The sequence below is a fragment of the Catharus ustulatus genome, chromosome 1, assembly GCF_009819885.2.
Source record: "Catharus ustulatus isolate bCatUst1 chromosome 1, bCatUst1.pri.v2, whole genome shotgun sequence".
Taxonomy (NCBI): domain Eukaryota; kingdom Metazoa; phylum Chordata; class Aves; order Passeriformes; family Turdidae; genus Catharus; species Catharus ustulatus.
The window spans coordinates 21,617,744-21,644,264 of record NC_046221.1 but is presented as its reverse complement, the minus strand read 5'-3'; the positions used below and the strand labels follow the sequence as shown (position 1 = coordinate 21,644,264).

At 39.1% G+C, this 26,521-nt stretch overlaps 1 protein-coding gene across 2 annotated transcripts in view; it reads right to left on the bottom strand.

Moving 5' to 3' along the window:
• Positions 1 to 26,521, bottom strand: part of ITGA8 (integrin subunit alpha 8) — a 118,058-nt gene that overhangs the window by 76,147 nt on the left and 15,390 nt on the right. For both annotated transcript variants that reach the window (XM_033072044.1, XM_033072051.1), the window contains exons 4-13: positions 25,675 to 25,798; positions 23,469 to 23,530; positions 22,493 to 22,538; positions 21,424 to 21,549; positions 20,251 to 20,295; positions 18,775 to 18,818; positions 17,164 to 17,220; positions 16,918 to 16,970; positions 10,663 to 10,868; positions 8,279 to 8,470 (exon numbers count right to left, since the gene is read on the bottom strand). In XM_033072044.1, the coding sequence (XP_032927935.1) occupies positions 8,279 to 8,470; positions 10,663 to 10,868; positions 16,918 to 16,970; positions 17,164 to 17,220; positions 18,775 to 18,818; positions 20,251 to 20,295; positions 21,424 to 21,549; positions 22,493 to 22,538; positions 23,469 to 23,530; positions 25,675 to 25,798 (955 nt within the window). The remainder of the gene's footprint in view (positions 1 to 8,278; positions 8,471 to 10,662; positions 10,869 to 16,917; positions 16,971 to 17,163; positions 17,221 to 18,774; positions 18,819 to 20,250; positions 20,296 to 21,423; positions 21,550 to 22,492; positions 22,539 to 23,468; positions 23,531 to 25,674; positions 25,799 to 26,521) is intronic.

Genomic DNA, 26,521 nt, shown 5'->3' with positions numbered 1-26,521 from the left:
TATCACTTTAGTAAAACATTACAGTAATTTCATGATTACAAGCCGCACCATTTTGACTAAAATTTTGCTCCCACACTGGAAATGTGGCTTATACTCAGGAGCGGCCAATATGTGAATAATTTTCTGACATTTACAACCCCAGAAGTGCCAGCCAGGGTGCCGAGCCGAGCACTTGCCAGTAAAACCCAGGATTTCACGATTGTTACAAATTGGTTACTGTGTTGCACGGTGGGTGGGGCCAGCTCAGCGCTGGCAGCGCGGGGAGGGAGGCGGGGGAGTTCCCTCCTTCAGGCGGGGGAGAGGCAGGGGGCTCTGTGCTGACATCCCCACGGTTTGGGGAGGAGGCAGGGGCTCCGTGCTGCCATCCCCGTGGCCCATGGGGTAAGCAGGGGGCTCCAGCCCCCGCCTGCCGCGGCAGGAGCAGGCAGGCTCCACCCCCGCCCTCCGCCGCCGCGGTGGGAGTGGGGGGTGCTCCGTCCCTGCCCGCTGCAGCGGGAGTGGGGGGTACTCCATCCCTGCCCGCCGCGGGAGCAGGGGTGCTCCGTCCCCACCTGCCACCGCAGGGCAGCGCTGGGCCAGGGTGAGCGAGCCCAGAGGCAGTGGCCGGCCCCGAGCGGCCCCGCTGAGCAGCCCCACCATGCTGGGCCACCTCGCCCCGCCAGCAGCCCCGAGCGGGCTGAGCCTGCACAGCCTTAGCTGAGCCAGTAAACCCCCTGCCATGCCGCGGTTCTGTTACTAATTGGCAACTTTGTTGCACGCGGGTCCTCGCTGCGAACGACAGAGCGGCTTATATTCAGGTGCGGCTTATTTATGGACAAAGAACGAAATGTTTGCCAACACCCAGAGATGCGGCTTATAGTCCATGCGGCTTGTATTCGTGAAATTACTGTACTTAATGGGATCAATTGCTTTACTCTTACATTCTATTGGACACAATACTGTGATTTCATAAAATATAATGAAGAATTTTAGAAAAGTATACCTATAAATTACAGAGATTATAATTTCCCATAAAATTAACATATTTGCAACAATTCTTGGCTTGTCACTACATTTTTGACTGATGATTCATGTGAAACAATCATTAGCTGGTAGAAGCACTTCAGCTTTTCTGCATTTGTTGGCAGAACCCAAGCCATTGTTCTGGCTCCCATACATAGCAGTCCTCTCTTACCAGAGCAGATGCAGCTTCTCATTGATTTAATTTGTTTGTCTTCCACAAATCTTCTGGACCAATTTCATAATTTAATCATCACTAGATTCCGATTTGTAATATTGTTGGCACAATGCCTACTGTTCTCAAAAAAATTTATTAATCTGAAGAACCCTTGCCTCTTAAAAAGAAATTTGAGGATTTTCTTCCTGCTGTTTGAGTTAATGTACTCAGCAGATGGAGCTGTTAAATACTCCTGTTTTATTAAGATTAGATTGGATTACCAAAGTTCTGTGGAAATGTTGTCTTCTTATTACACTTCTTTCCTTCTTAAAATGTTTCTAGAGTAATTTGATATTAACTACTATGATATTCTAACTAACTAACTACTATGATATTCTTAAAATAATAACTGAGTCCAAAATAACAAGGTATGAAGATGCCTTTATACATTTCCCTCTGCTGACAAAGGTTTGATTATAAAGAACAACCCAAAGAACAGGCCAACAGCTGTGTTTGTGCTAAAGTAGGACACCTTGAAGATAAAGCTTCAGTAGCACTGATTCCAGAATGACACTCCTAAGTTAATAAGGAAAACTTACAAGTATCTAAACAGGGAGGGATCAGAGACAATAGCGCATAATTTATTCAAGCAATAACTAAAATCAACAGTCTTTGAATAGTGAATTCATCCAAAGCAGTGTTCTGAATATACCCACACTGTAAAAAGAAACTGGTTAAATCATCCTGATTCAGAAACACATTTGAAGAAACCCCAATCTTCAGGAGGATATGCCACAAGAAGAAAGTAAGTTTAATGAGTTGAGTAAGTTATTCATTATAAACTATTTGCTCAGCTATAATCAGCCATCAAGTGACTGAACATATGCTGAAATGTGAGGGTGGAAACCTTACAGCCTACAAATGTCTGAGCACTGTACAGATAGATGAACCAGCTGGAAGTGCAGCATCATCACCTAGATAATCACAGACTCCAGGCACTCAGTGGGGCCAGCTTTGAACAGATGCCCAGAAGCCAAAAGAAACAAATTTCTTTCCCATTAAACAGATTAATGGATTTCATTTGTTCCTATGAAAATTGAGCTATGCTAATAGAAAAAGACAAATAAAATTATAAATAAAATAAACTATAATTCAAAATGCATGCCTTTGCTTTATTCCCTGCTACGGGCCTTGATAACACACATAAAGCTCAGGATGGAGCAAAGGGGCCCTAAAAGCCCGAGATTTACAGGACAGTGGAAGCTGCCTTGAAAGATATTATTATTTATCCCAGATGTCCCAGCACAGAAGACAGGCAGGAAGATTGTGCTGAGGCAGGTATTTCAGAATATCTTTATGCAAACCTTTTAGAGCTGCTGTTACAGAGAATCCCATGGCTATATGAGTTGTGTTACAGCCTTCATTAGGATGGCCTCAGACACAGCACAATGCTGCTTCACCATGTCCTCACCATGGCACAGAATCTTGCACAGAATTCTAGCTGTCAGTGTATTTGGACTTAAACTGATGGGCAAAGCCCATTTTTTATGTTTTTTCAACCGCATCACCTCTTTTATTTCTTTAATCCCATTTACTTTTTTTTTAATGACTGTCAATCCAGAATAATGGTGTTAAATTGTATTTACTATTGTAGCAGAAGTGAGATCAGATCTCTTTTGAATATGACCTTAGAACATGAGTTTTTAGAAAACAGTGAAATGCATCATCTGCTGAAAGATGGTACAATTATATCAGTGTTAGTAAATTAGTGGCAGAGAACGTGCCTATATGCTGTATCTTTACTATCTGCAGTGGTATCATTAAAATAGCCCTAATGCAGTTCACCCATCCCAATAATTAGACTCCAAAAATGAGCATGCAGCAACCCTGTTTTGGAAAAAAAATGAGTTTGATAGTGTGCACAAGGAGTGTTCAGTGATAGTTCAGAACCAAAGACAGCATATTTCATTTACTAGTATAGATATACCTCAGGAGGATTAATTGGTCTTTTCCTTCAAATACTGGGTACTTGTTGTGTACTGGAGAGATACTGAGTATTTTCAGGTAAATATGGTGCTACCCTTGTCAGTGTCATGCTTAGAAGACTGGGAAAGCTGAACATCGTGGCTTGGCACCATCTGACTGATATATTTAACCTGCTTCCTTTTACTAGTCTTATCTTACTATAAAATGCAATCAGATTCTGCCTCTTACATGACTACAGAGAAAGGAGCATCCATCACTTAACTACTACCATCACCACTGCAATCCTGCTAAGTGAGGAGGAGCCCTCCATTTGGGGCAGAAGGTGATGAACACAAGCACAGAGAAGGCAGCTGCAAGAGTGGCACAGCTGTTAGGATCATCAGCACAGTTTTCTGTCTCTGCTGCTTCTCAGGGTTGAAAGTTTCCCACTGACTCCAGGCCTGCAAAGCAGACTACCATATTGTCACCGCTCTCTGCGCTGATAAAGGAACAGTTCTGGGCACATAACATCTGGAGTGTCTGTAAGTGTGACACAATTTACAGAACTCTCTCCCTGGAAAGCTGCAGAGATGTAAACCAAAGGTTGTACTTAGTAACAAAACTCAGTCTCTTCCCTGTTGAAAAAATCTCCATATTTTCACAATGCTGAGAGGTCTGTTACTGTTACAGTGCCAACATCTATGCCAGGACAGCTGAAGACAGATGGTCATTACAGACCTGTTACAGAACTGTTAACAGTTTTATCTGCATGCTGACCCTACCAGAGAAAGTTTAGGTATGATGTTGACTAGCTAGTTATTCAGCTGTTTGTGCTTGTGGTTTTGTGCTTTTGTGGTTGTGCAATAAAGGTAGGCCATGAGCTTGAGCACTGTGTAAGTACTGTCCATATTTTGGTGTTGTTAGTACAGATTAGCTCTGATTTTAGTGTGTGCAAATTGGTACTCTCCCAGATGGCAGCTGGGAAAGGTCTGGGGAATCGCCTGGGCCAAAGACCTTTCCCAAAAGGGGGTTTGGGTATCACCATCCTGTTCCAGTGGTTTCATCTGATGATAGTGAGTTGTGCTGTGCCATGTAGCCTCAAGGCCAGACCACAGTTCCTGGCTCATTTTATTTTCTTGCACAAACATAATTACTGATAGCAATGAAAAGTATTTGAGATTATTGTTTTTTCAAGTACTAATGCTGATTTTCTTCTCAGCAGAGAAGATACAGCTCTTTTTTTATGTTGGTTAAGTATGAAACAAGGTTAATTGTAAAATCTTTATCAGAAGCAATACTTTACACAGACACAAGTCGTAAACTAACTGCTCTTTACATAAAAATATATGAGGAAGAGAAGAGGCAGAAGTGGTGGAAAGACTGAACAATCATTTGGTACAGCAGAACTGCTGCACCTTTCTCCACTGCACAAGAACAATTAAATATATTAGAACTCCTTCCATAGGATTGCTAAAACACATGGCTGATAGAGGAAGTATGTCAGAAATCTGTAAAATCACTGGACTGCAGAACTGTTCGCTGTCTATTCAGAATAAGAACTAGAAAATGTCCAGTGGAACGTTCAAGATTTGAATGGGACATAGTGAGAATTACTTCTTCACAGAACATTCAGCTGGGCTGTGGGGTCCCTTGACAAATGCTGCATGTGCCAAAAGTCTGCATGAGTTCTACAGCTGATTGGTCAAATTCATGGAAGAAAAGTCTGTCAAGCAATACTAATTTTGAGTGTGCCACCTCTGATTCAGAGTCACCTTGATATTCTGTTTGGTTAATGCTGGGTGAACATTTTGGGAAATATCACAACAATTGTACAATTCCCTGTATATCTATAGTTGGTGGCTGTTGGAAACATGCTGTGGGTGCTAGACAGATTGGCTGTATTATGTTCTTCCTCATCTGCTCTGCTACTCCACCATTAAACCTACCCATGATCAGTTTTCTCCCAAATTTATTTTACACCTGGGGTCATGGGGGATAAGAGACTCTTTTTCTGCCTTTCCTAAAGAAGACCAGAAAGTGGGGGGGGTGGAGGAGACTCTCTCCCTTTGGTGGCCAGGAGTTGCAGGAAGAGGAGAAAAGAGAAACCACTCCATACACAGGAAAGCTGAGGGATTTGAAGAGCTATGTGTACAAGGGAGTCTTTTTCTGCTCCCTATTTCCTTCTCTGTTCCTGAGCTCATACTGGCATTTGGATGAAGAAAGGAAGATACCACTTCCTCTCCAGAAGGCTAATACATAGATCTCAGCCTGAATTGAACTCCCAGCCAAGAGAGAATTTAACCTTTTTCCAATGGGAGAAAAATTTGAGGGTGAATCACAGTCACATTTTAGGAACTGTACCACCCAACTTGTAATCAAAGAGCATTGGTTGCTGGTGTCAGTACAGCGATCCTAGGACGAAGCTCAGTGGTCTGTGATAAGAAGCCGTATGAACAGGTGGTATCTTCTGCCCTATGGGTCAGTGACCTGCTCCAAAGACATTACTTTATGGTCTGATTTCAAGAAGGCCTCAACCTCCAAAAGCTCTGAAAATGCTATACAGTGCATTAGAAATGAAATGGCAGAGTAACAAAATAAATTCCATGTCTCAGACTTCCATTTCCTAGCATGGATATGCCTGCCTCAAGAGCAATATCAGGCACAAGTGCTTGAGTAAATTACACAAGCTCAGCTATAGTTATACACATCAGTCTTGAAAAACTGAACTCAAGCCATGGAAGAGCTACATGCTTGGAGAATCTCACTTTAGACAGTGGAAATAAATGTTTATAGCTGCAGCCAAGACATTACAGCTGTCTCTCATCTTCCAGTCCAGAACTTCTCAGTGTGTTAAATCAGAATAAGCTGATTTTATTGCATTTTTCTTTTTATAAAATGGTCACTAATAGAATATACACACTAGAAACCTTAAATTAAAATTTTTGTGATTTTTTTCTTTAATCTTTCACAACCTACTTTGAATCACAGGCACAAACAGTAGTTTGGAAAGCATGGAATTAAAGGATAATTTTCTAGACGTTCCATAGTCAGCAAGAACTCAATTTCTCTAAAATAAAACTTCCTTCCTAATCCTTCCAACTTCAGTACCTTGTTTCCTCCTTTAACAAGGGCTGCCCTTCAGCATTTCCGTCAGGAGGTGAAGAAAAAAGCTCTTTGACACTAGAAGGATTACTTACTTCATTGCCCAGTGTGTTTGTCCTAGGTTTGCATTTTCCTGTATTATTTCCTTTCCCTTTTTTCCCCTTTTCCCATAGAAAGGCACTCTATTTTTGTGCTAGCATTGTGCCATGTTTGCACTATTTTTACAGCTCTGTTTTGGTTCTCCAAATCTGCATGAATTAAGGAAGAGGTGTTTGACTGATGGTAAGGGGTTTTTCTTCTCATTTTCTGAAACTTTCACCAGTATTGTGGACTGCTATCCAGGGGAAAAGCTAGTTACAGTAAATGCAGGGTGGTGCTTCTTTTGTTAGTTTTCATTTTTAAATTAGGTAATTCCTGTAATAAAACCAAATGATCTAACACACAGTAAGCGGATAACAGTGTGAAATTCTGCAAGTAGGATGCTTGATGGAGGCCACAGTGGCAGAGAACTCACAATTATAGTACAATTCCTCAGTGCACGTTTAGAAAGATCGACTCATCACCCGAACTTCCCATAAACTAGCTTAAAAGATGCTCCACATAAAGTATGATAATACAGCAGTGAGACTTCTACTCTTCTTTCTTCTATATTTGAGTCAAAGAATCTCTCCCTTCCCTCTATCTTTTCCATCTTAGAAATGTCAGGAATGCAATATCCTGTTTCCTTTGGTTTTGCTGGGGGGCCTTGTGGGTGCTTTAGGAAATGTTTAAATGCTGAAACTTTAATAAAGAGGTCTGTTGTCCAAGAGAACCCCATTAGTCATGGACAATGAAAGACTATTAATAGCAACATCAACAATATGAAAACAAAAAGTCAGAACAGTGTTTAAAAGCCCTTTCTTCTCTCAAATGCTAAAGATCTTCTTACTTTAGTCTCATGATAGCCTCACTTTATTACTCTGCAGTCAGCTTTTCTGTTTGTAAAACTGTAATTTCTATTGTAAACACCCCTTCCCAGAAATTGCCTTCTGCTTTTGGAAAGATAACTCTTCCAAGATTTTCACAATCCATCACAAAAAGGTAAAAGATCCTATTTTTGTCCCCTTGAAAAATTACAATTTTCACTTTTGAAGCAGTACAACTTTTAAGAACTCTAGCATTGAAATAACCCAGGCTAACAAGAGCAATTTCTTAGTAAGTCAGGGAAGCATGGATGTTAGGATTTTACTCTGGATGAACCTTTCACAGTAAGAAAATATGATGTTTTACTACACACCCCTACTAAGGTTTCTGCATTGTGATGAAAAGAAACAGAACAGATTTGCTTCCAGATGAGAGAGAATAAATACAAGCACACTTACATTTAGAATACTTAGATGGTAGGAAAAATTTTCTTTGAAAAATAAACGCTTCCCTGAAAAACTTAATTAATGTTACAAACGTGATAAATGTGAATAAATGTCAAGTAAACTCATTAGGAAGAATCAAAGCTAACCTAAAAAGGAAGAGTCTATATAGCAAAATGAAAACATAAAAGGGATAGAAAGCCCAAATAAAATAGCTGCTTTAAGCAATTTGCATTCTCTCTGTTTTTTTGTAATGCAATCAAAGCCATTAACTATATATAGCTCAGTGTCTTTTCGGTCAGCAAAAAAACAACTTAGAAACACAACCAAATCAATCCCTTCTTCTACAGTCCAACATGTTTTTAATTAAGAAAGAATGCCAGGATGAAGGAGACCTTACAAGTTCAATAAGCTGAGACCATTCAGTTTTTGCAAGTGGGGGAAAAGGGTTAAGCTTGTCATTGTAAACTTCACATGTTTTATGTTAATACAACTATTTAAGCCCTTTCTTGACTTTCTGATCATGTCTTTTGACAGGAAAGGGAGTATTTGTTTAGTCTGTTTTTAACTCTCAGGAAAGCAAACTAGAACTGTCCAGAAATGTCTATCCTTTATTCTGACCTCTGCCTTCCAAAAGGAGCAGTTTAGGCATGATGCATTTACCAGAGAATGGAAGTATGAAATTCCCTTTCTAATGCAAAAATCTTACCTGGGTAATCATTCTTGTCTACATCTGAGTCTCCTCTTAGAGTGAAGCCAAATCCCGAAGGCATGGACTGTGAGGCCCAGGCTCCATTGAGAACCTGGGAAGGGTTAGGGTTTAACCCATTACTGTACCCATTGTAAATGAGCACTTTCCCTCTTCTGTCTTCTCCTGCAAATGGTGCACCAATAGCAATGTCTGTAGTGCAAAAAAAAATAAATAAAAAGAATGGACACAATTAAAAATATTAAAAATTAATGCCCTGCAGGAAAATAGACACAAATTGCTTCTGCTACAAACATGCAAGAACTTCACTATTCTGTACTTCTGTATGTATTCTAGTTTAAAGGCAAATATACAAAATGATAACAGTGGCTCTTCTGTGTCAAACTTTCATGACAAAAGCTTATAAAATACTCCTATGAAAAGGTTATTTAATTATACTAAATAGCCAGTCCACACTGGATTTCTCTGCATATTTCCAGGGCAGTTAATTAGCTTTAGTAAACCAAGATCTAATTAAGGCCTGCTTCTACTTTCATATTTTTAAACAGGCACAAATTTTCTTTGATTTTCTCTATCACCTACTTAATAAGGAGCAGCTGTTAGATAAAATCAATTTTCTTTTTCCAATTAACATACCATAGACATACATAGACAAAAAACATCACCCCCTCAAACCTCCAGTGCTTTAGAATACAAAAGAGAACAACGGAATATCATATTTTCATCTATACCGATTCATCATTTTATTGAGAAATAGGAATAGTACCAAGTCAGGAATTTCACAGGAGGTCTTAGGCACTATGGAATTAAACAGTTCAATGCTTAAAAATTAGGTGCCATATCCAAGAAGCAGAACTCACAGTTCTCTTCTTAGTTTCCGTGCATGGGACGTGGAGACAATATTGTCTAGATTGAGATCTAACGGCTGTGCTAACTGAGCTAGCCAATAAGAAACAATAGAGGATTTATATCTATAGCTCTTGTTTTTGGGTTCTGATCTAGGAGTTGATGTTGGAGCTCTTTATTAAACTTGAATTGAGCAACTGGACTCTGGAGCTTCACTCTAGAGCAGAAGTGTACCAAAGCTCTATGACTGGCATATTCAGTTATAAAGCAGCAGACTTTGGCTCTAGAGTCTTCTTAGTCTTTATACAGTGAGAGAGAAAAGCAGAAATGTCTTCTGCCTACCTCAACTAAATTCTGGAGAGAAGAGAGACCAACACTGCCTGCCCAGTGTATCTGAGGGTATCTGCTGTTGCTCACTGGTAGAAATCAGGAATTCTCCACCATGAGGTTCAGCTGTGCTGAACTCCATGGTGGGATTCCAGGACAAAACAGTGAGAGTACTTCAGCAGTCATAATCCAATGGCTTCTACCCACAGGATGGTATTCATATTTTGTGCATTCTGAACTCCAGAGCAATTCTATGACTCCTGACATGAATGATCCCTTGCACAGCAGCCACACAATGAGAACATTGCCCTAGAATCTAGTGGCTAGAACACTGCAAAAAATAGCCCTCCTGGTAAGGAGGAGCAAAGTTCATTAATTTTTCCTTAGTGGGACAACTATTCTAAAGGCTACTATGCAAAGCAGCTCTTCCAGGAAAAATTTCTTTGTGTTTTAGATGCAGAGAGACCTGCTTTGAAGGTCCTGGAAATAAGAAGGAAATATCCTGGAAATAAGAAGGAAATGCATGCAAGGAAAACCAAGATGTTACTGACCATGTCTAGGAGGTTAACCCTAGGTGTTCAGTCTATTCCAGCTTTCTCAGGTAATCAAGCAGTTAGTAGTTGTTCTGTCTGCTTAAATGTAGGCTGCCACTTAACTTACATGAACATTTTGTTGTGTGTATGTTGTGTGCATGCTCTAGTGCTATAAGCATTTGAGAAAGAACCCATTATGCACCTGTTTCTTCAGTTCTTAAGTACCAGTGGAATGCTGATTCCAAAACAGCCCTTCTGTACTTGCCCAATTCTTTCACTGTTGACAAAATGCTCCACGTACTGAGTCTCATTAGATTATCAAACTCTTCCAAGTATTTGAAGAGAGAAGAACTCTCAAGTTCTTGGAAGCTTTGGAAAGAATGAAACTTCTTAACCAAGTAATTGAATGTTAATTACAGTTATAAAAAAAGGTGTTTTGACTCAAATAAACATACTAATATTTAGTAAAAAATCACACTGTAGTCAATATGACTGCCTTCTTATCAGTCAGCTTTTCATGGTTTGGGTCTCAATAACAGTTTTATTAGCATTAGTGTAAATTCTCATTAATTTCAAATACGTTAAAAAGCCTTTTCCAGCACAGCACAGACATGATATTTGCTGCTTAGGCATTTGCAATTCCAGTGTTAGAGATATACTACATTACATATAAATTACCATTATATCCATCTTGATTGAGATCTCCAAGGTGTGTGATTGCACTGCCAAATCTACCAAACACTTCAGTGCCTGTCAGAATTTGTGCATCTTGGAAGAGGAATGCACTTTCTTGCAGGTACAGATAAACTTGCCCAACTTCTTTAGGCTTGCTCTCAAATTCTCGCTCCATAAAAAGAGGGGCACCGACTAGGATATCATCTAAACTGGAACAAAAAAACACAGTGTCACTGAGAAACTGAGTGTAAACAACACAGTTTATACATTTGCAAAACAGGAAGCTGATAATTACCATACAGTCAGACTGAGGTAAGTAGGAACTTCTGGAGTCCTAGTCCAAACACTTGGACAAAGCATGGTCAATTAGGCTGTCCACAGCTACTCAGTCCAGTTTTGAACATCTCCATGGATGGAGACTCTACTACCTCTCTGGGCAACTACTTCCAGCCTCTGATAATCATCACAGCCAACATGTTTCTTTCTAGGTTTAAATGGAATTTCTTGTACTTCAATTCATGCCCACAATAGACACTTTGCACTTTGCAATTGATGATGCTGAAGTCAAGAATCTAAGAGTGAATCTGTATCACTAGCACTGTAGATTCTGTAGATCTGTTCTATTAACAGTGCCAGCAAGAGACTAATTTTAGTATAAAATCTAGTTTTTGCAACTTATGCAGCAGTAAGTGACCAAAAGAAAAACCCTGCCACTTTACAGCAGATTTTTGAGTAACATACATGAAACAGAAGTGGAGCATCAATTAATAGGGAATGTCTCATCACTTCTTCAAATAGAAACTGGGAAAAGCCAAAGTTCTATTTCTGAAAACATTTCTGTTCAATATTAGGTACACAAGTAGTTGCAGTGCTCACATAATTTTCTGTACTGAGTATTAAAAAGAAAGGACATAATCAAATCATAAAAATAAGATGCTTAGAGGGAAATGTCTTTCTGTCCATTATGCTACTCCAAGAAGAATCAGTAAAAGAACAGACCAATGAAAGTATATTTTGCATGTTGTTGTTCTAAATAGTCATGTTTCAAAACATGTTACCAACATTTATTTAGAGGGAATAAAAAGATCTTTTCATGAACTGTGAATAAAAACAAGTGTGATTGACAGACTCACAAAAGGCAGAAGTATTCTTAACGGATTATTCTGAGATATGAAATTATAGTATCAGATTAACTGCTGAAGGTTGCTCAAGGTCATATAATAAAATAATTTGCATTGTATTCAGTGGACATTGATCATCTGTATTAAGGAAGTCTGTTACTGCAAATAACTAAGACTACTTGATCCCAGAATATTTGATTTGGAAAACATATTTTCTTGCTCTAATATGAACATTTTTTAAAACTTTGTAAAACTCACAGAAAACTTTCTATTCTTAATTCATCATATTTCCAATATGAGGCTTTACCTATTAGCAAACCAAATAGTAAAATTACACTACAATGTTTTTCCTAATCCTGATAGGAAAAAAATCTGTATGAATCAGCAGTAGCTCAGATACTATTTTAACACTGATGTACACTATGATTCTAAGATACACACTGCAGAATTTACCACAGAATAATTCATATTGAAAAAAAAAAAAAACCCCATTGTAGAACTTATACATTCCATGAGTTGTGACAAAATACTTCTAGGAATGCTATTTTTCTACTAAGTTTTATAGTATGTTTCCATAAAGGAAAATGTACTTTCAAAGGTCAGGGCAGTTTGGTATAGCAGTCCTATTTTTTTATGTTAGATTTTACCCTATGGCATAAATACAGTAATTTCACAATTACAATCTGCACCATTTTGACCAAAATTTAGCTCCCAACCTGGAAGTGCAGTGTGCACTCAGAAGCGGCTAATATATTAACAAATTTAGGAAATTTCCAAACCCAGAAATGAGCGCCTGCAAGCGCGGCGGCACTGCTTGCCCCTGACAAGCGCAGTGGAGCTGCCCAGCCCCGATAAGCGCAGCAGCACCGCTCGCCCCCCGCAAGCACGGCAGCGCCGCTCACTCGCCCTCCACAAGCGCGGCGGCGCCGCTCACCCCCTACAAGCGCAGCAGCGCTGCTCGTTCCCCACAAGCGCAGCGGCGTTGCCCAGCCCTGACAAGCGTGGCAGTGCTGCTCGCCCCCTGCAAGCGCAGCGGTGCTGCCCAGCCCCGACAAGCATGGCGGCAGTGGCGGCTGGGCACGCCGCTCTCCCGCTTCCTGGCAGCTGCAGCGAGCGGGGCTGGGGCTGCTCCCTGGCGGCCGCCCCGAGCAGGGCCGAGCCAGCAAACTCCGTGATTCTGCGATTCTGTTACTATTTGGCAACTTTGTGAAAGTTGCACACGGATCCTTGCTGCGAACGAAAGTGCGGTTTACAGTCCAGTGTGTCTTATATATGGACAAAGACTCCAACGTTGCCAACACCCCGGAAGTGCGGCTTATACTCAGTGCGGCTTGTAAGCGTGAAATTACTGTAACTAAAAAAGGAGGGAAGCAGAGGCTGACTTGACATCAAATGTGGGATTTTTCTTTCACACTAAACATCTTCCTCTACTAATGGAAGATATTTGTTGTTGGGACAGAATGTCAGCTGAAATGGTTGCCATGAAACAATAGCAACAACAAAAACAAATCAAGAATGATCTCTTAAAAGTAAGTTATTTTACATATGCCATGTACTAAAAGTACTACACAGTAGCGCTATCATCAATTACTGTTTTAGTACCTCACAGTCCAGACTTTCTCAGTACATTGGGGTCTCACAGAGTTAAGTGCTGTAGGAACCATGAAATAAAAGATGAACTTGGTTCCCTTGAATATTTTACAAACAAGCAATTATAAGACTAGAGGAAGATTTTTTTTAGAGGTGGTAAGGAACCAAATCACTGAGAGTCAGAAAGCTCTCAGTACATTGATATAAAATTAATAGATTCCCAGACACCTTTAAAACCCTGGTCCATTAGAGCAATATTGAGAGTACCTAAAAAGGTAAAAAGAGAGAGATAGACTATCTATTGTGTACTAAAACTCTCTAAGCAGAAGCCTAACCCAGAACACAAGATTCACCAGGTGATGCTGTGAGGACAGCATCCCAGCTAGAAGCGTACAGTGCTGGGTTATTTTTCTGGTAAAATTTCAACTTTGCTAAAATAAATGACAATGACTGTGTAAATTGCATGAACAGTCCAGGGAGAAGAGACCAGAATCTGGCAGCTAAGATGGCTCATCTTCTGATGTACTGAGGGACAGATGAAAGGAAGGCAGTCATCTAATACATGTCTATTTCTCAAACGGTTATGGGCAGCAGAGCCACCTGGAACACCCACAGCACCTGGTTTGCCTTCCCTCTGGGTCTTCATATGTACTACCCTTTCCTCACCCTCTTAAATTTTACCCCTTCTCTTTCAGAGCTGAGCTCTCTAGGTCAAAGCACACTGCTTCAGCAAATCCTCTACAAGAGGGAACTCTCCCTTATGCAATTCTAGAGTTTTGGTATTAGAGTTTGGGTTTTTTGTGCTGTAAGAGAAGTGTACTATAGCTAGAAAGCAAGGATTTGTCAGCTACCCAACTCTCTCTGACACTCGTTTACTTTCTTATGGTTCCTCTTCAAGTGGGTAACAATTGCTGCTTGCTATACTTTATACTCAGTTCTGCCTCCCAGCTTCTACAATTTAATTATTTAGACAACAAGCAGTCATGGAGGCATGGGTGAGGGTGTCCTTTCTGGGTTCTAAGTCCCTATGTGATTAGCATTATGCAATTTTTGCTGGTGAAAGGATATTTCAATTGGCCTTTTAAATTATAGGAGTTTGTGTTTACAAAATTGAGAGTCCTGTTTCAAATTCAGTTTGATGTGATTACTTTTAAAAAGCCATATGAATAAATAAAAGCAAAGCCCCTGGACAGTAATATTAAACTATGAAATGCAGTTCAGTGTGCTGTGGTATTTTGAATTGGTTCATTAGATGTCATTATTGCACTAAAATGCTAGAGTTAACATAAATACATATTAATTTTTGTTCCAACATAGAAAAGAAACAAGTCAGTATTACTTCCGTTCTGACTAAAAAAAAATAAAAATCTTTAAAAAGCAGAAAGCTGACCACCTGTTGAGACTGTGTGCCATTCCTTTGTATCCTGCAGAGTAATAAAAAGTAGGACTATGGGAAATGCCAAGAGGTCAAATTATAACTATAGAAAGCTTTGATATAGGCCAAATAAAAAAGAACAGTTAACAGTTTATTTCACTATTTTTATTGCACTGATTCAACCTAAATTGAAAGTGTTCTCTTTTTCTCTCTTTACTAGCAATGTAGCCTGTAAGTTGATGGCAAAACTTGATTTATTAAGTTTCATTGTGGATTTCTCATTATTAGAAATAGGCAATTAAAGGTAGTTCAAACAGTACCCTCATTTTCTCTGTTCTGCCTAGAATCCTGATATAATGCACACAAAACTGCATGAGTCACTTTGGAACACCCACAGAAATGCTGGGCCAGGTCTACAGAGCTTTTTTTACTAAGATGAGCCTCATCTTTGAGCCATATCATGAGTTTTATTACAGAAAAGCACCATTCCTAATAATCTTGTATTATTTTTTTCAGCAAAAACTTGATAATCAAGTTTCTCACGCTGATAAGGCCACCACTACCTCTTCATCTTTAGCTGAATAAAATGGTTAAGTGAATTTGAAGTGTTAATTTCCCCTTTGCTTTTTTTCTCTTTTACTCTTCCTTTCAGATAAATATTTCTATTGATTATATATGTAAACCAGCAAAGACAGACTACATATCTAATCAGACATGTTTATCAAGTAGAGCTTTTTGTGTTTTGTTTTCTGTGGGATGTTTGGATCTCAGGAAGAGTCTTTAGATTTCTTTTAAGATATAGACTGGGAGACCACACAGGTCTCAACAGCAGTTTGATTATATTATTGACATAAACTGTGGTTTTAGAGGTATACAGAAAGTATGAGACCTTCCAAGCAACCCTATGGTTAACAGGAAATAACCTGCACAGGAAATAGTTTGGTTCAGTGAGAAATTAAATAATAAGTTCCCTGGAAGTCCAATGAGTGTCTATTGCACCTTAGATTAACGTTTCTCCACCCTTTCACATTTGTAATACATCACTAGGACTAAATTAATTCTGATTCTGTATATCATAAAAACAGAAATTTTCAAAAGCTGTGATATGACAAAATTTACTCTCAGAAACTTGGAAAGCTTTGAGTGCTATGAAGCTACCATGGAAACTGCTGAAGCTTCTATTCTGTTGTTTTGTTATATAACTGCAACAACACTTTACCACCTTGTTACTTTTCTGTTCTCTCATAAAACTCAGTCTTTAAAGGGTCACTAGTTACTGATGAAAAGCAATGACTTAGCCCAGAAAAATTATTTCATGCACTATGTTTAAGTACTTAATAAGAAATGACCACAAGAAAAAAATATGATGTAGATACACCTGAGACATTTTGCAATAAGCAAGAGTAAGCTACATCTCTAAATATCGTCCTGGTTCATATTTGTGCAGACTTCCAAGCCTCTGAGTTTCAGGGATCTTTATCTCCTTGCTAGATAGCTACTATAAATGTTCTCCTAATAAAGTCCACTTCTTCTAAAATATTTAATCAGACTTTGCATGACTTGAAAGTTAACAAGGGTTTTGTTCAACAGAACCTGAAACCCTCAAGTATCTTAGGGATATGATCCCCAAGTGTCATGACCCTGGAAGCATCATTATCCCCCTGAGTCACACAGTGCCTGCCATAATAACTGTGGGTCCTCAGGATGATGAAAATGGATGGCCAACCAGCAGGGGCTGGAATAAGGAAAGAAGAGCTGATGACATTAGAAGGCTCTTAAAATTGAGAAGTGAAGCTATAGATGAGAAGACTTTCCTATGAGAGAATGAACTTTTGAACTTTCTGAACTTTCACCTATCTCTTCCTTGTGGTAGCCAGCGCTGTTTATTCACTGTTTTTCTACCTGAGTCTGTCTCCTGGGACTCTTCACTCCTCCAACACTGCTTTGAATAAATATTTGGGAAGATAAACTCACCCAAGCTAGGCCTGTAAATACTAATGCTACTGTGACTGCACAAAAGATAAGTCTATGTGAACAATTAAAATTAGAGAAGCAGAGAAGCCAAGAGAAGCATTTTGAGGTATGAAGTACCTGAAAACCTACATTTATTAATAAATATCAGTCATTGCTTCTATTAATGTTCATTGGGGCTGAATATATTTGGTAACCTACCCATCATTGTTAACATCAGATACCGCAACTGTGTACCCAAAATAGGACGCCATCTGAAAATAAAAAACAACAGATAGGCTTTCATACTCAATAAAATGTAAAGTTTATTACTGATAATCCTCTTTGTTTCTATGGTCATTATTACAAAAAAACATTTTATATATATTTCATATATTCTTGAAATATATTAAGGAAACTAGATGCTCCAGAGATATAATATTTCATCACATAGTTGCTTGACATTACCTGCTCACCAGTGAAGTTCTGGATAAAGGTCAAGTCAGAAGAATTAATAATTGAGACCTGGCAACAGAAGAACAAGGAAAGTTTCAAGCACACATGAAAATGCTACAGCATGACACCACTGTAAAAGAATATGACACACTGAAAGATGGTCCAAGTGGTCATGAAAAAACAGTTCTTTTTCTTTCTCATGACAGTTTTCCTGTATGATCTTGAAAAAATAGCTAAGATTTCATGAACCCTTAGGTTCCCAATGAAAAAAATAGGGAAAAGTATTTCCCTTCCTTGTTGGACACTGAATAACAGCAAATCACAGACTATCAACTAATCAGTGACTAGGCATGAAAACATGAACTTAAAGAAGTGTACACATATATAGACACATAAATATATATACATACACACCTTTTTACTAAAAATTTTAAAAACAAGTCCCAGAGACACAAAGAATTTGGGGTCCACAAAACCAGAGAATATGTCTGTGGCTGTGATCTCTTTTCCCAGTCAGGTTACATGTAGAATATTTTTCCTTCAAATCAAAAGCTGTATCCACAATATATTGTATACTGTTTTCTCCCTTCACTTCTAACTGCTTATCATGACTCTTTACACCTGGATTTCAGTGTATACACTTACAGCACTGAAAGTGAACACTAGGTGTGAATAATCAGAACTTGAACTCCTCTGCACCGTGGACACAGCATTGCACAAAAATATGCTAACCTATGGGTGAGCTTAGGTCTGAAAACACTCGGTGGGTATAGGGGTGCTCGTCAAACTCAGAGCATGTACAGTAATTTCACGACTATAAGGGCGCACCCTTTTGACTAAAATTTTCCCCCAAACACGGAAGTGCGCCTTATAGTCCGGCGTGCCTTATCTGATGGACAAAGTTCAGAAATTTGCCTACCTGGAAGTGAGAGCTGCAAGCCATGGGGGGAGCCGGCACGGTCTCTCTACAGGCACGCCCCAGCCCCGTGGAGGTGGGATGGCCCCTCCAGAAGCACTCCCTGGCCCCATGGAGGCGGGATGGCCCCTCTACAGGCACGCCCCGGCCCCGTGGAAGGGGCACGGAGGGGTGGCGGCCATAGCCCGGCCCCGGAGAGGTGGCACGGAGGGGCAGCGGCCATAGCCTGGCCCCAGAGAGGTGGTACGGAGGGGCAGCAGGCATAGCCCAGCCCCGCTGGGTACAGGCAGGCCTGGGGGCCAATGGTTGCCGGGTTGAGGTGGGGCCTTGGCCAGAAACCGTGCGGGGGGAGCTGGGGGCGGAGCCTCGCTGCAAAAAAAGAAGTGCACCTTATAGTCCGGTGCGCCTTATCTGATCTACAAAGTTGTGAATTTTGCTGACTCCCCAGGGGTGCACCTTATAGTCCGGTGCGCCTTATGGTCGTGAAATTACTGTAATTGTAATTGCGATTGCCTATTGAGAACAGACTTCAGAAAGGACTAAACTCTTACCATTCAAAACTCAAACCTGTAAAAGCATTTCAACCCAGACAGATAAGCCTGAGGGTGAAAGTCAGTGGTAGTTTTCTCTGATTTGAAAGTTTTGTATGAAATTTGTTTAACTGCCTTCTCACTATAAAAAATATAAAATGAAGGTCCAGTACATACATAGCCAAAGTTCTGTGCTCCCCTTGGGACTCCAGCAACCAGCTCTGAAAGGATAAGCAATCAACTGTGAACTGGTTTTACAATCTGAGTTGTGCATGCAACATGTATCCCACACCACTTTAAACTTCCTTGATATATATGTGAAATCTCTTAGGATTTTGATTTGTGATCTGTATCAGAAGGACCTCTAAATCACTTCAAGCCATTATTTCATAAGACTATAGCATTCATTCAGTTCATTTACTTGCACAAAATGTTGCACTCTGACTTTTGAATACATCTATCCATGGATCACTTTCTGTCTAGTATTGATTAGCATAACACAGTATAATTAACTTCTTCATACAATTCAGCTTATTACCTGACAGCTGTGTATTGATAGAATGAGAATTAGTTAAGGCATCACATACTAGAGCACAGAAGCTAAATATAACTGTCCTCACAAATATTTATTTTCTGTTTGCCTACCAACAGTTTATCTCATCCATTATTTTGCTTGATGCCATGCAAGTGCTTGACAAAATCTGCACAGTCTATCTAAAAGAATTACAGGGAAATTTTTGTGAGAGGCATTGGAGGGATCCACTGAATAAGAACATTAAACATTAGACCTTCTAGGAGTAATTTTGCTCAGTGGTGAAATCTTAAATTACTAGCAGAAAATAAATGACTAAAAATAAGGAAAAAGTGAAGTCCCAGCCTGCAGTCTTGCAGTCTAAACCTTCCCTCATTAGGATATCCACATCACAAGACAGCAGCAGGAACTTCAGATAATAGAGCACCTCAGCCACCTGCTTGTACTGATGTGGACTTCCTCTGTTCCTCACTGTGATCGTATACTCCCTTCTGATTGAATGTGTTTGCTCAAGGGGAAATAGAGGTACGAATGAAGTCCTGAATATGACACAGGATAAAACTCAAGTCAGCCAACTATGCAATATTTTTGTGCCAGTTATTCACATGATACACTGATTCAAAAATCATCCACTATAAAACTTTGAGTATGAATTTAAAAAGTAGCCAAAAATGTAGCCTTCCATTACCAGGGGTACCTCTTTTTACATATTATAGTGTTTGGCTCAAAAATGTGTGTTTTTTAATTTATTTTTTTAATCCTTCATAATGCAGGACAGTCAAATTTAACTTCAGAGGGATTAAGCAGCAGCAGTTCTGGAGCACTGGGTTTACTGGCGGAAGTGTACTGTGTCCCTCTCTGCTTTGTGAGTCTGGACTACAGAGCTGTTCAGCCCCTCAAGAAAGCCACCCCTTACGGAATTTAAACTTTTGTGTTACTTTAATTCTGTTATGTTATACTGTCTAAGGAAATAATTGTCTCTGAGAATCCTGAGTACAGATAGCTTAAGTCTCACAAGTGTTTCAAATGTATGATAGGTATGTTCTTGTGTAGAGATCCAAAACAAGGAATTTAGTAAGTGCACGGCCATATGGTTTTCATTCAAGTACATAGGTGCTTACCTTGTTCAGAATCCCCAGTAAATTCTCCAGCAGCCACTGAGTATCCTGTTTAAAGACAAATTTTAAAAAAGCCTCAACTCAATAAACAATTTCTTTTTAAAAAAATCAAAGACCATCAGATTGGTCTGTTCACTGGATCTGTTGGATGCAAGTTTTCTAACATTTTTCTAAAACTGTGTGGAGAAAAGGAAAACTGTGTATCACATTACTGTGACTAAATAAGTGGTAGATCTGAATAAGAAATTGATCACTCTTCTCCAAAAATGAGCTTCTAAATTACTAAGAATACTTAGTAATTCATCTGGAAAAAAAAAAAAAACAAAAAACAGCAGGTACTCCTAATAGCTACTGACATAATTCAGGTCTTCATTATTGTACTGTAATATGTGATTATCTTGGCTGAGCTTTATATGGAAAACAGATTTCCAAAGATGCAGTAAAGCACCTCCTGGAACTTCAGTAAACCTGTGAGATAGTTACTACTGTCACAGTAAAGAAAGACTTTTGGATTCAGGGACTTTAATCTCCAATCTATGGCAGCAGTGCAAGGATGCGCCTTCAAATTCCACTGAATCTTTTCTATAAATGTGTGAAGAAAAACCTGCCTTACATGCAGAGACATGAGAATATCAAGAAAATTCTTACAGATCATCACTAATAAAAACTAGGTAAGTAGCTTTTTTTCTACTAATTACATAGTATCTTCAAATTTACTTTTGTTATTACTTACTTCAATTGTATCTTTTAAATATCAGTGAGACTAAATTGAGTTTTTGTGTAGTACTGCCCAAAATAACACAGAACTGAATTTGAATTTATCTAACAAAAATTGAAATTGTCTGTAATTACATTATGTTCAATCCATTATCTTGCAATGAAAAAATACATAAATGGGAAAATTTTGTATTTCTGCTTAACTAAGATCAAATAATAATAACCCTAACAAGCCATTTAAGATCTCAACCTTCAAACCATGTTGCTGGGCATGATTTTAAGAATGCTAATAATCTTGCTGAAGTAACCAGCAAACTACTGATTTGCTGCTGTGCTTAATGCAAAACATATTCAAATCATCTCACAATTGGGATGATAGTAATGTAGAGTTTGTTTCCATATTTATGTAAGACTCATCCTTTTTGAACATATTGCTCACTCACACAGAACTCAGCGTACCCATGTAATTGTCATCATATGAGGGTGGTGCCACTCCTGTTTGCTTCTCTGGTGCCAGTTTCCTCAGAATATCCTTGAAGGAATAATTTGCAATGATGTCCGCAATACTTGCAGTGATTACCTGACCTGGATTCAAACAGCTTCATAAATGAAAGGGACCTAAAAGAGGGCCAGATTCTATAAAACAGAGCTAGCAGAACACCAGAACACAGCAGACAGGACAATAATACAGCACAGAAGCAAAGAGTAGATAACTTCTCTCAAGCTTTCTCCATTTTACCCTGTAAGTCTCAAGAGTACACATAAATCAATAAAACAAGGCACTGAATCTCTATTGAAGCATTACAAAAACACTTCCAGACCCATTTCAATATACTAATTCAAACTAAAGTCACTGCACTGTACAAATGTAGTAGACCAGTGAAACCAGTTTCTCAATGGAGAATTCAAAGCTATGAATTCCCTACAATCACAATCACTAGATGTTCTTTAAAAAATTGCAAAAACACACATCAAAGAGGTTGACAGTGGGCAAGCAGGTAGGCAGAGGCTGGGAATCAGCTACATCATACAAACAAAAATAATCTCTTAATCCTTCACTGAAACAGCTTCAGGGTTTATCATATGCATGAGAAACTACATCTTGGAACCCACAGTGATGCCACAAATGAACTAGAAATATATATAGATAGCGATAAAAGGTTGTGTTCAAAAACAGACAGTAACAAATATTTTTAAAATAGTACATTTACTCTACAAATATTAGCAATTTTTAAACCTGTAGTATTTCTAGGGAAAAATTAAACTTGTTAATTAAATGACAAATATACTAAAATGCCAAAATAAAAATAGTCATTTGCATTTGTTTAACTTCCTATTCAACCTACATCCTGGGTTTTTACAGCTTATTTTTATTCTCAGTTACTTGTCAAGCAATTCTTTTGATTTAAATTTGTTGAAAATAAGATCAGAGACTAATTATCTTAAAATGACAAAACAGTGGAAATCTAGAACAACAATACTTTCTGTTTCACTTCTTAGATGCAGTTAGCCAGCCAGATGAACATACCTTGCCAATAAAAACTACCGGGCCCGCCTACTATCAGGTCCCCATTCTACAAGAAGCAGAATTAAATAAAATTACACAACAAAAGAACACAGTAAAATTAAGCATGCATGGAAAAAAAACAATATAAATGATCAAAATCATATCAGAATCATGATAAAGGAGAATAGCCATGTTCAAGGAAAGGATGTAAGTGCATGGATGTGTGGGAAAATCTACAGTTAAAAAAAATCAAAATCACTCTAATGTATCTGCACTTGAATGAAAGCTATTTAAACATCACATATCAAAAATTGATGCTTATTTGTAACAAAACAAAGTTAACAGAAAAGAGGGTGCTCATATTTAATGAAATGACAGTGATATTTTATAGAGAATTATACAATGCAGTTGCAAAACCCTCAAAACAGCGGCAATGGCCAAAGCTACCTGAGGCCCTGGTGCTGTAATAATGGCCAAGATAATAACAATCACACAAAGTTTATCCTTTCTCCCACAACATAGACAACATGGACCCTCTTGGCATTTAGAGAAAATCTAGTTCTTTACTCTAGTACTCTCACCCTCACATGAGAATGGTTTTACTCAATGCCACCAAAAACATTCTTATATAGGTTATTTTAACTTTTCCAAACTAGTTGGTGCTTGCTCCACTGCTTCCTGAAATTCAAGTATAGTATTTTAAGTGGGACAGACTGAGATAGAAGCACATAGAAATTTTTGCCTAATTATCTGTTAAGATAGACTGAGACAGATTGGAGTGCTACAAAGAGTTAAACAGGTGCTGATTATTTCTTTTTATTAATGAAACAAGAAAGTTTGAAGCTTGAAAAGAAGGAAAGAACTTGCAACAACTTCACAAAACTTTCCATTTCCAACAGCATGGAGATAATCTCATAATCACTGAGACAACACTTGAACCCTGCAGATATACATCACAATGACATTTGATCAAAATACTTCAGAAGCAGAATCTCACCTTGTAAAAATCTAAACTGAAACCTGCTTGACAAAAGCCTTGTCCTTCCGGATCTGCGTTGCCTGCAATTATGAAGATAGAGGCATTTTATTGATTTTACAGTGCATGTGGAAGATAACACAGATATTCCTGGAGCTGTAACGCTATGAAATGTAATACTACCAATATATATGAAAATATGTATTCTTTTTCAGAAGAGGCAGAGAAAATCAAGACCTTCTACAAGACCCTGATCATTCAGTCCCTTGAGAAGATTTTAATAAATATGACCTGCTATTTGGGACTTTCTCCTCCCACTGCCATGAAAAGACCCTTAAAACAACTATTGTGGATTTACTTTTAATTTAGTTAGAGATAAAAAGGAAAAAAAAAACTCAACAAGATTGTAGAATTCTCATCACAGTCTGAACTGTCATTAAGTACAAAAATAAGTGTTTACTAAGGTGTTCTCAAAAAACCTTGACAGTCTAAGGGTCAGGATGGGTACATGGAAAACTTTCCCGCTTCTGACTACTTTAATTTCTATTCTCCAAATCCTTGTATAATTGTGCAAAGTGTGTTGGTACACATCTTATGGCAATTCTGTGTGTGCCAGAGTGCCAGAAGAATGCAGGACTGTGAAACTGAAAGTAGGAATGGCAACTTGAATTCTCTCTTCAAATGGCATAAGCCTTTGCCGAAGCCCCAGTGAGACATCAGTAAGTGCATAAACCGGATCTTAAGTCACCACTTCTTACAGAATCACCTTCTTTCTGTACCTGTGCATGCAGAAACAAGGATTAGGCTTTAAAAGAAAGACACAAAAGAATGCTGTTTAAAGCCCTGTGTTGGGGGTTGGGGAGAGTTTATTCTCTTACTCTTCCCTCCTCTGTGGAGAACTCTTTCCCATTATCATGCTAAAGAAGTCGGTCAGGCACCCACCCCCAGCTTTTGATTGCTCAAGGGATGGGTGGGGGCTGTCTCCCTCCCTCAATCGCTGGTGGGGTTTGGGAGTCTGAGAGGTTGGTCGTTTTTTTCCTTGGGACATTTGCCGGTCCGAACGTTGAGGAGAGATGTTTCTCTGCGGTCAGATTTGCCCTGCACCCTGCTCTGCTACAGCCTCCTGCCTCGGAGATCACCACTGAGCACCGGGACCCAAATGGTGAGCGGAGTCTTCCTCCACCCTTCTCCCACCTGGGACACAGCACTGCCACCTCCAGTTCCCTGCTCCCACCTGCTGCTGCCACGGCTGTGAGGGGCCCTGCCCTGGTCACCACCAGGACCGTGCGGAGGAGAAGAGTGTCTGCGTCTAGAAAAGGGACTGGGACTGAGATTTTTTTGTTCTGTTTTGTTGCTGATTTTCATAGTTGATGCTGTTCTTGTTTGTCTTGTAGATATACCAGTAAAGAACTGTTATTCCTAAACCCATACCTTTGCCTGAGAGTCCCTTAATTTCCAAATTATAATAAATTGGAGGGAGGGGATTTTCACTCTCCATTTCAGGAGGAGCTCCTGCCTTTTTCTTGGCAGTACTTGTCCTCCAAACCAGGACACCCTACTACAATAGGCATAGAATGAGTGATAATAACCTAATGTGTGGTATTTTCTGCAGACTTCTACGCAGATAAACCTGGTTTTAAATATACATGTGGTTATTCCTATTCCTCAAGAACCAAGACCCAGGGATGGCTACCATGTCCACAGAACAGCATAGAGAAGAGTGTGGAATGTGGAATGTGCATGGCTTTTTTCCATGCTGAAAGCTCTTCACAAGCGAGCTCTTGTGGATGACTTTAGCACAAGTGATGATACAGGCTTGTGTGTTTCTACACAGGGTCTGATCTTCAATTCATGACCTTGTGATGAGACATTTATACTCAGCATAAGTATGAATAATTGGTTTAATATGCTGTCTGGTTCTTATCTAGATCTGTCTGCTATGTTTTAAAGCCACAAAAATTGAACCAATTATAGCTCATTACTGTAACTGCACACATAACTGCACACACTCAATTTACTTAAGTTTCTCCTCTTTCAATTAATTGTACAACTAAGCATCCAACTGTAGGCATATAGTTTAATGCTAATTTTTCTTTACATCTCATTCAATGCAATAACATCATATAGCAACCTTCATTCAACCAAGACGGTGTGAAGACTGAAAGAATGAAAACATTCAGTGCAAAATCAATTCCTTCAACATAGGACTGTTTATATTAATACTTACTGTTGCGACAAGGTGAATATTCAGCATAGGCACTGAAGTTCTGAATTGCTACATAGCAGGTGCCAACAGGGTCCTTCTCAGGGCTGTCTTTAAGGGTTCTCCAATGATACAAAGGAGCACAAGCCTATAAAAACAGAAACGCAAAACAGAAAACACACATACTTTCATACACTCTTGCATCTGGAAAATACAGTTTTTAATAGGCTATGTACAAGGATTCTCTCTGGTGTTGTATGGTTCACACAGTGATGATCACAAGATACTGACAGAAGAAAATGCAGGACCACTGCTTCATATAATTTCATTATAACCTGAAAAGCACACTGAGGTTTCACTTATAGCCCTTGGCAGCTGAAATCTGTGAGGGACTACAAGCCATCTTTAAGCCACACTACAAGTACCCTCTAAGTCTGCTTTACAAGTAATATGTTTGCTCTATTACTGCACTTATCTATGTGGCTGAAGGCAATCCCAGTTCTGTCCTGGTATGCCCTAAGATAATGGGCGTAGTAGCAGGAGGTTTGTCAGATGGTTGTCATATGGCCAATCACAATCATAAGAGTGTCTGCCTCTTTATAACCCCCTGGTTCAAATCTTCATAGACAGGACACAGTTATAAGGCATTCAACAGTCTGAGTGAATTATTTTTTGCTAAGGAAGTTTTGTCTAGATACTTAATCTTCCAGCACTGTTACAGCAGGCGTGTTGCACACAGGCCAGAGTAAAGATAAAAGATACCCAACTTGTGAAGAGAGAAACATTATCTTTTTTGAAGGTAGTATATGTCCTGTGGGGGTGATTTTAGGACCATCTCACATCAAGCCAAATGGATTGAAACAAGAACAAT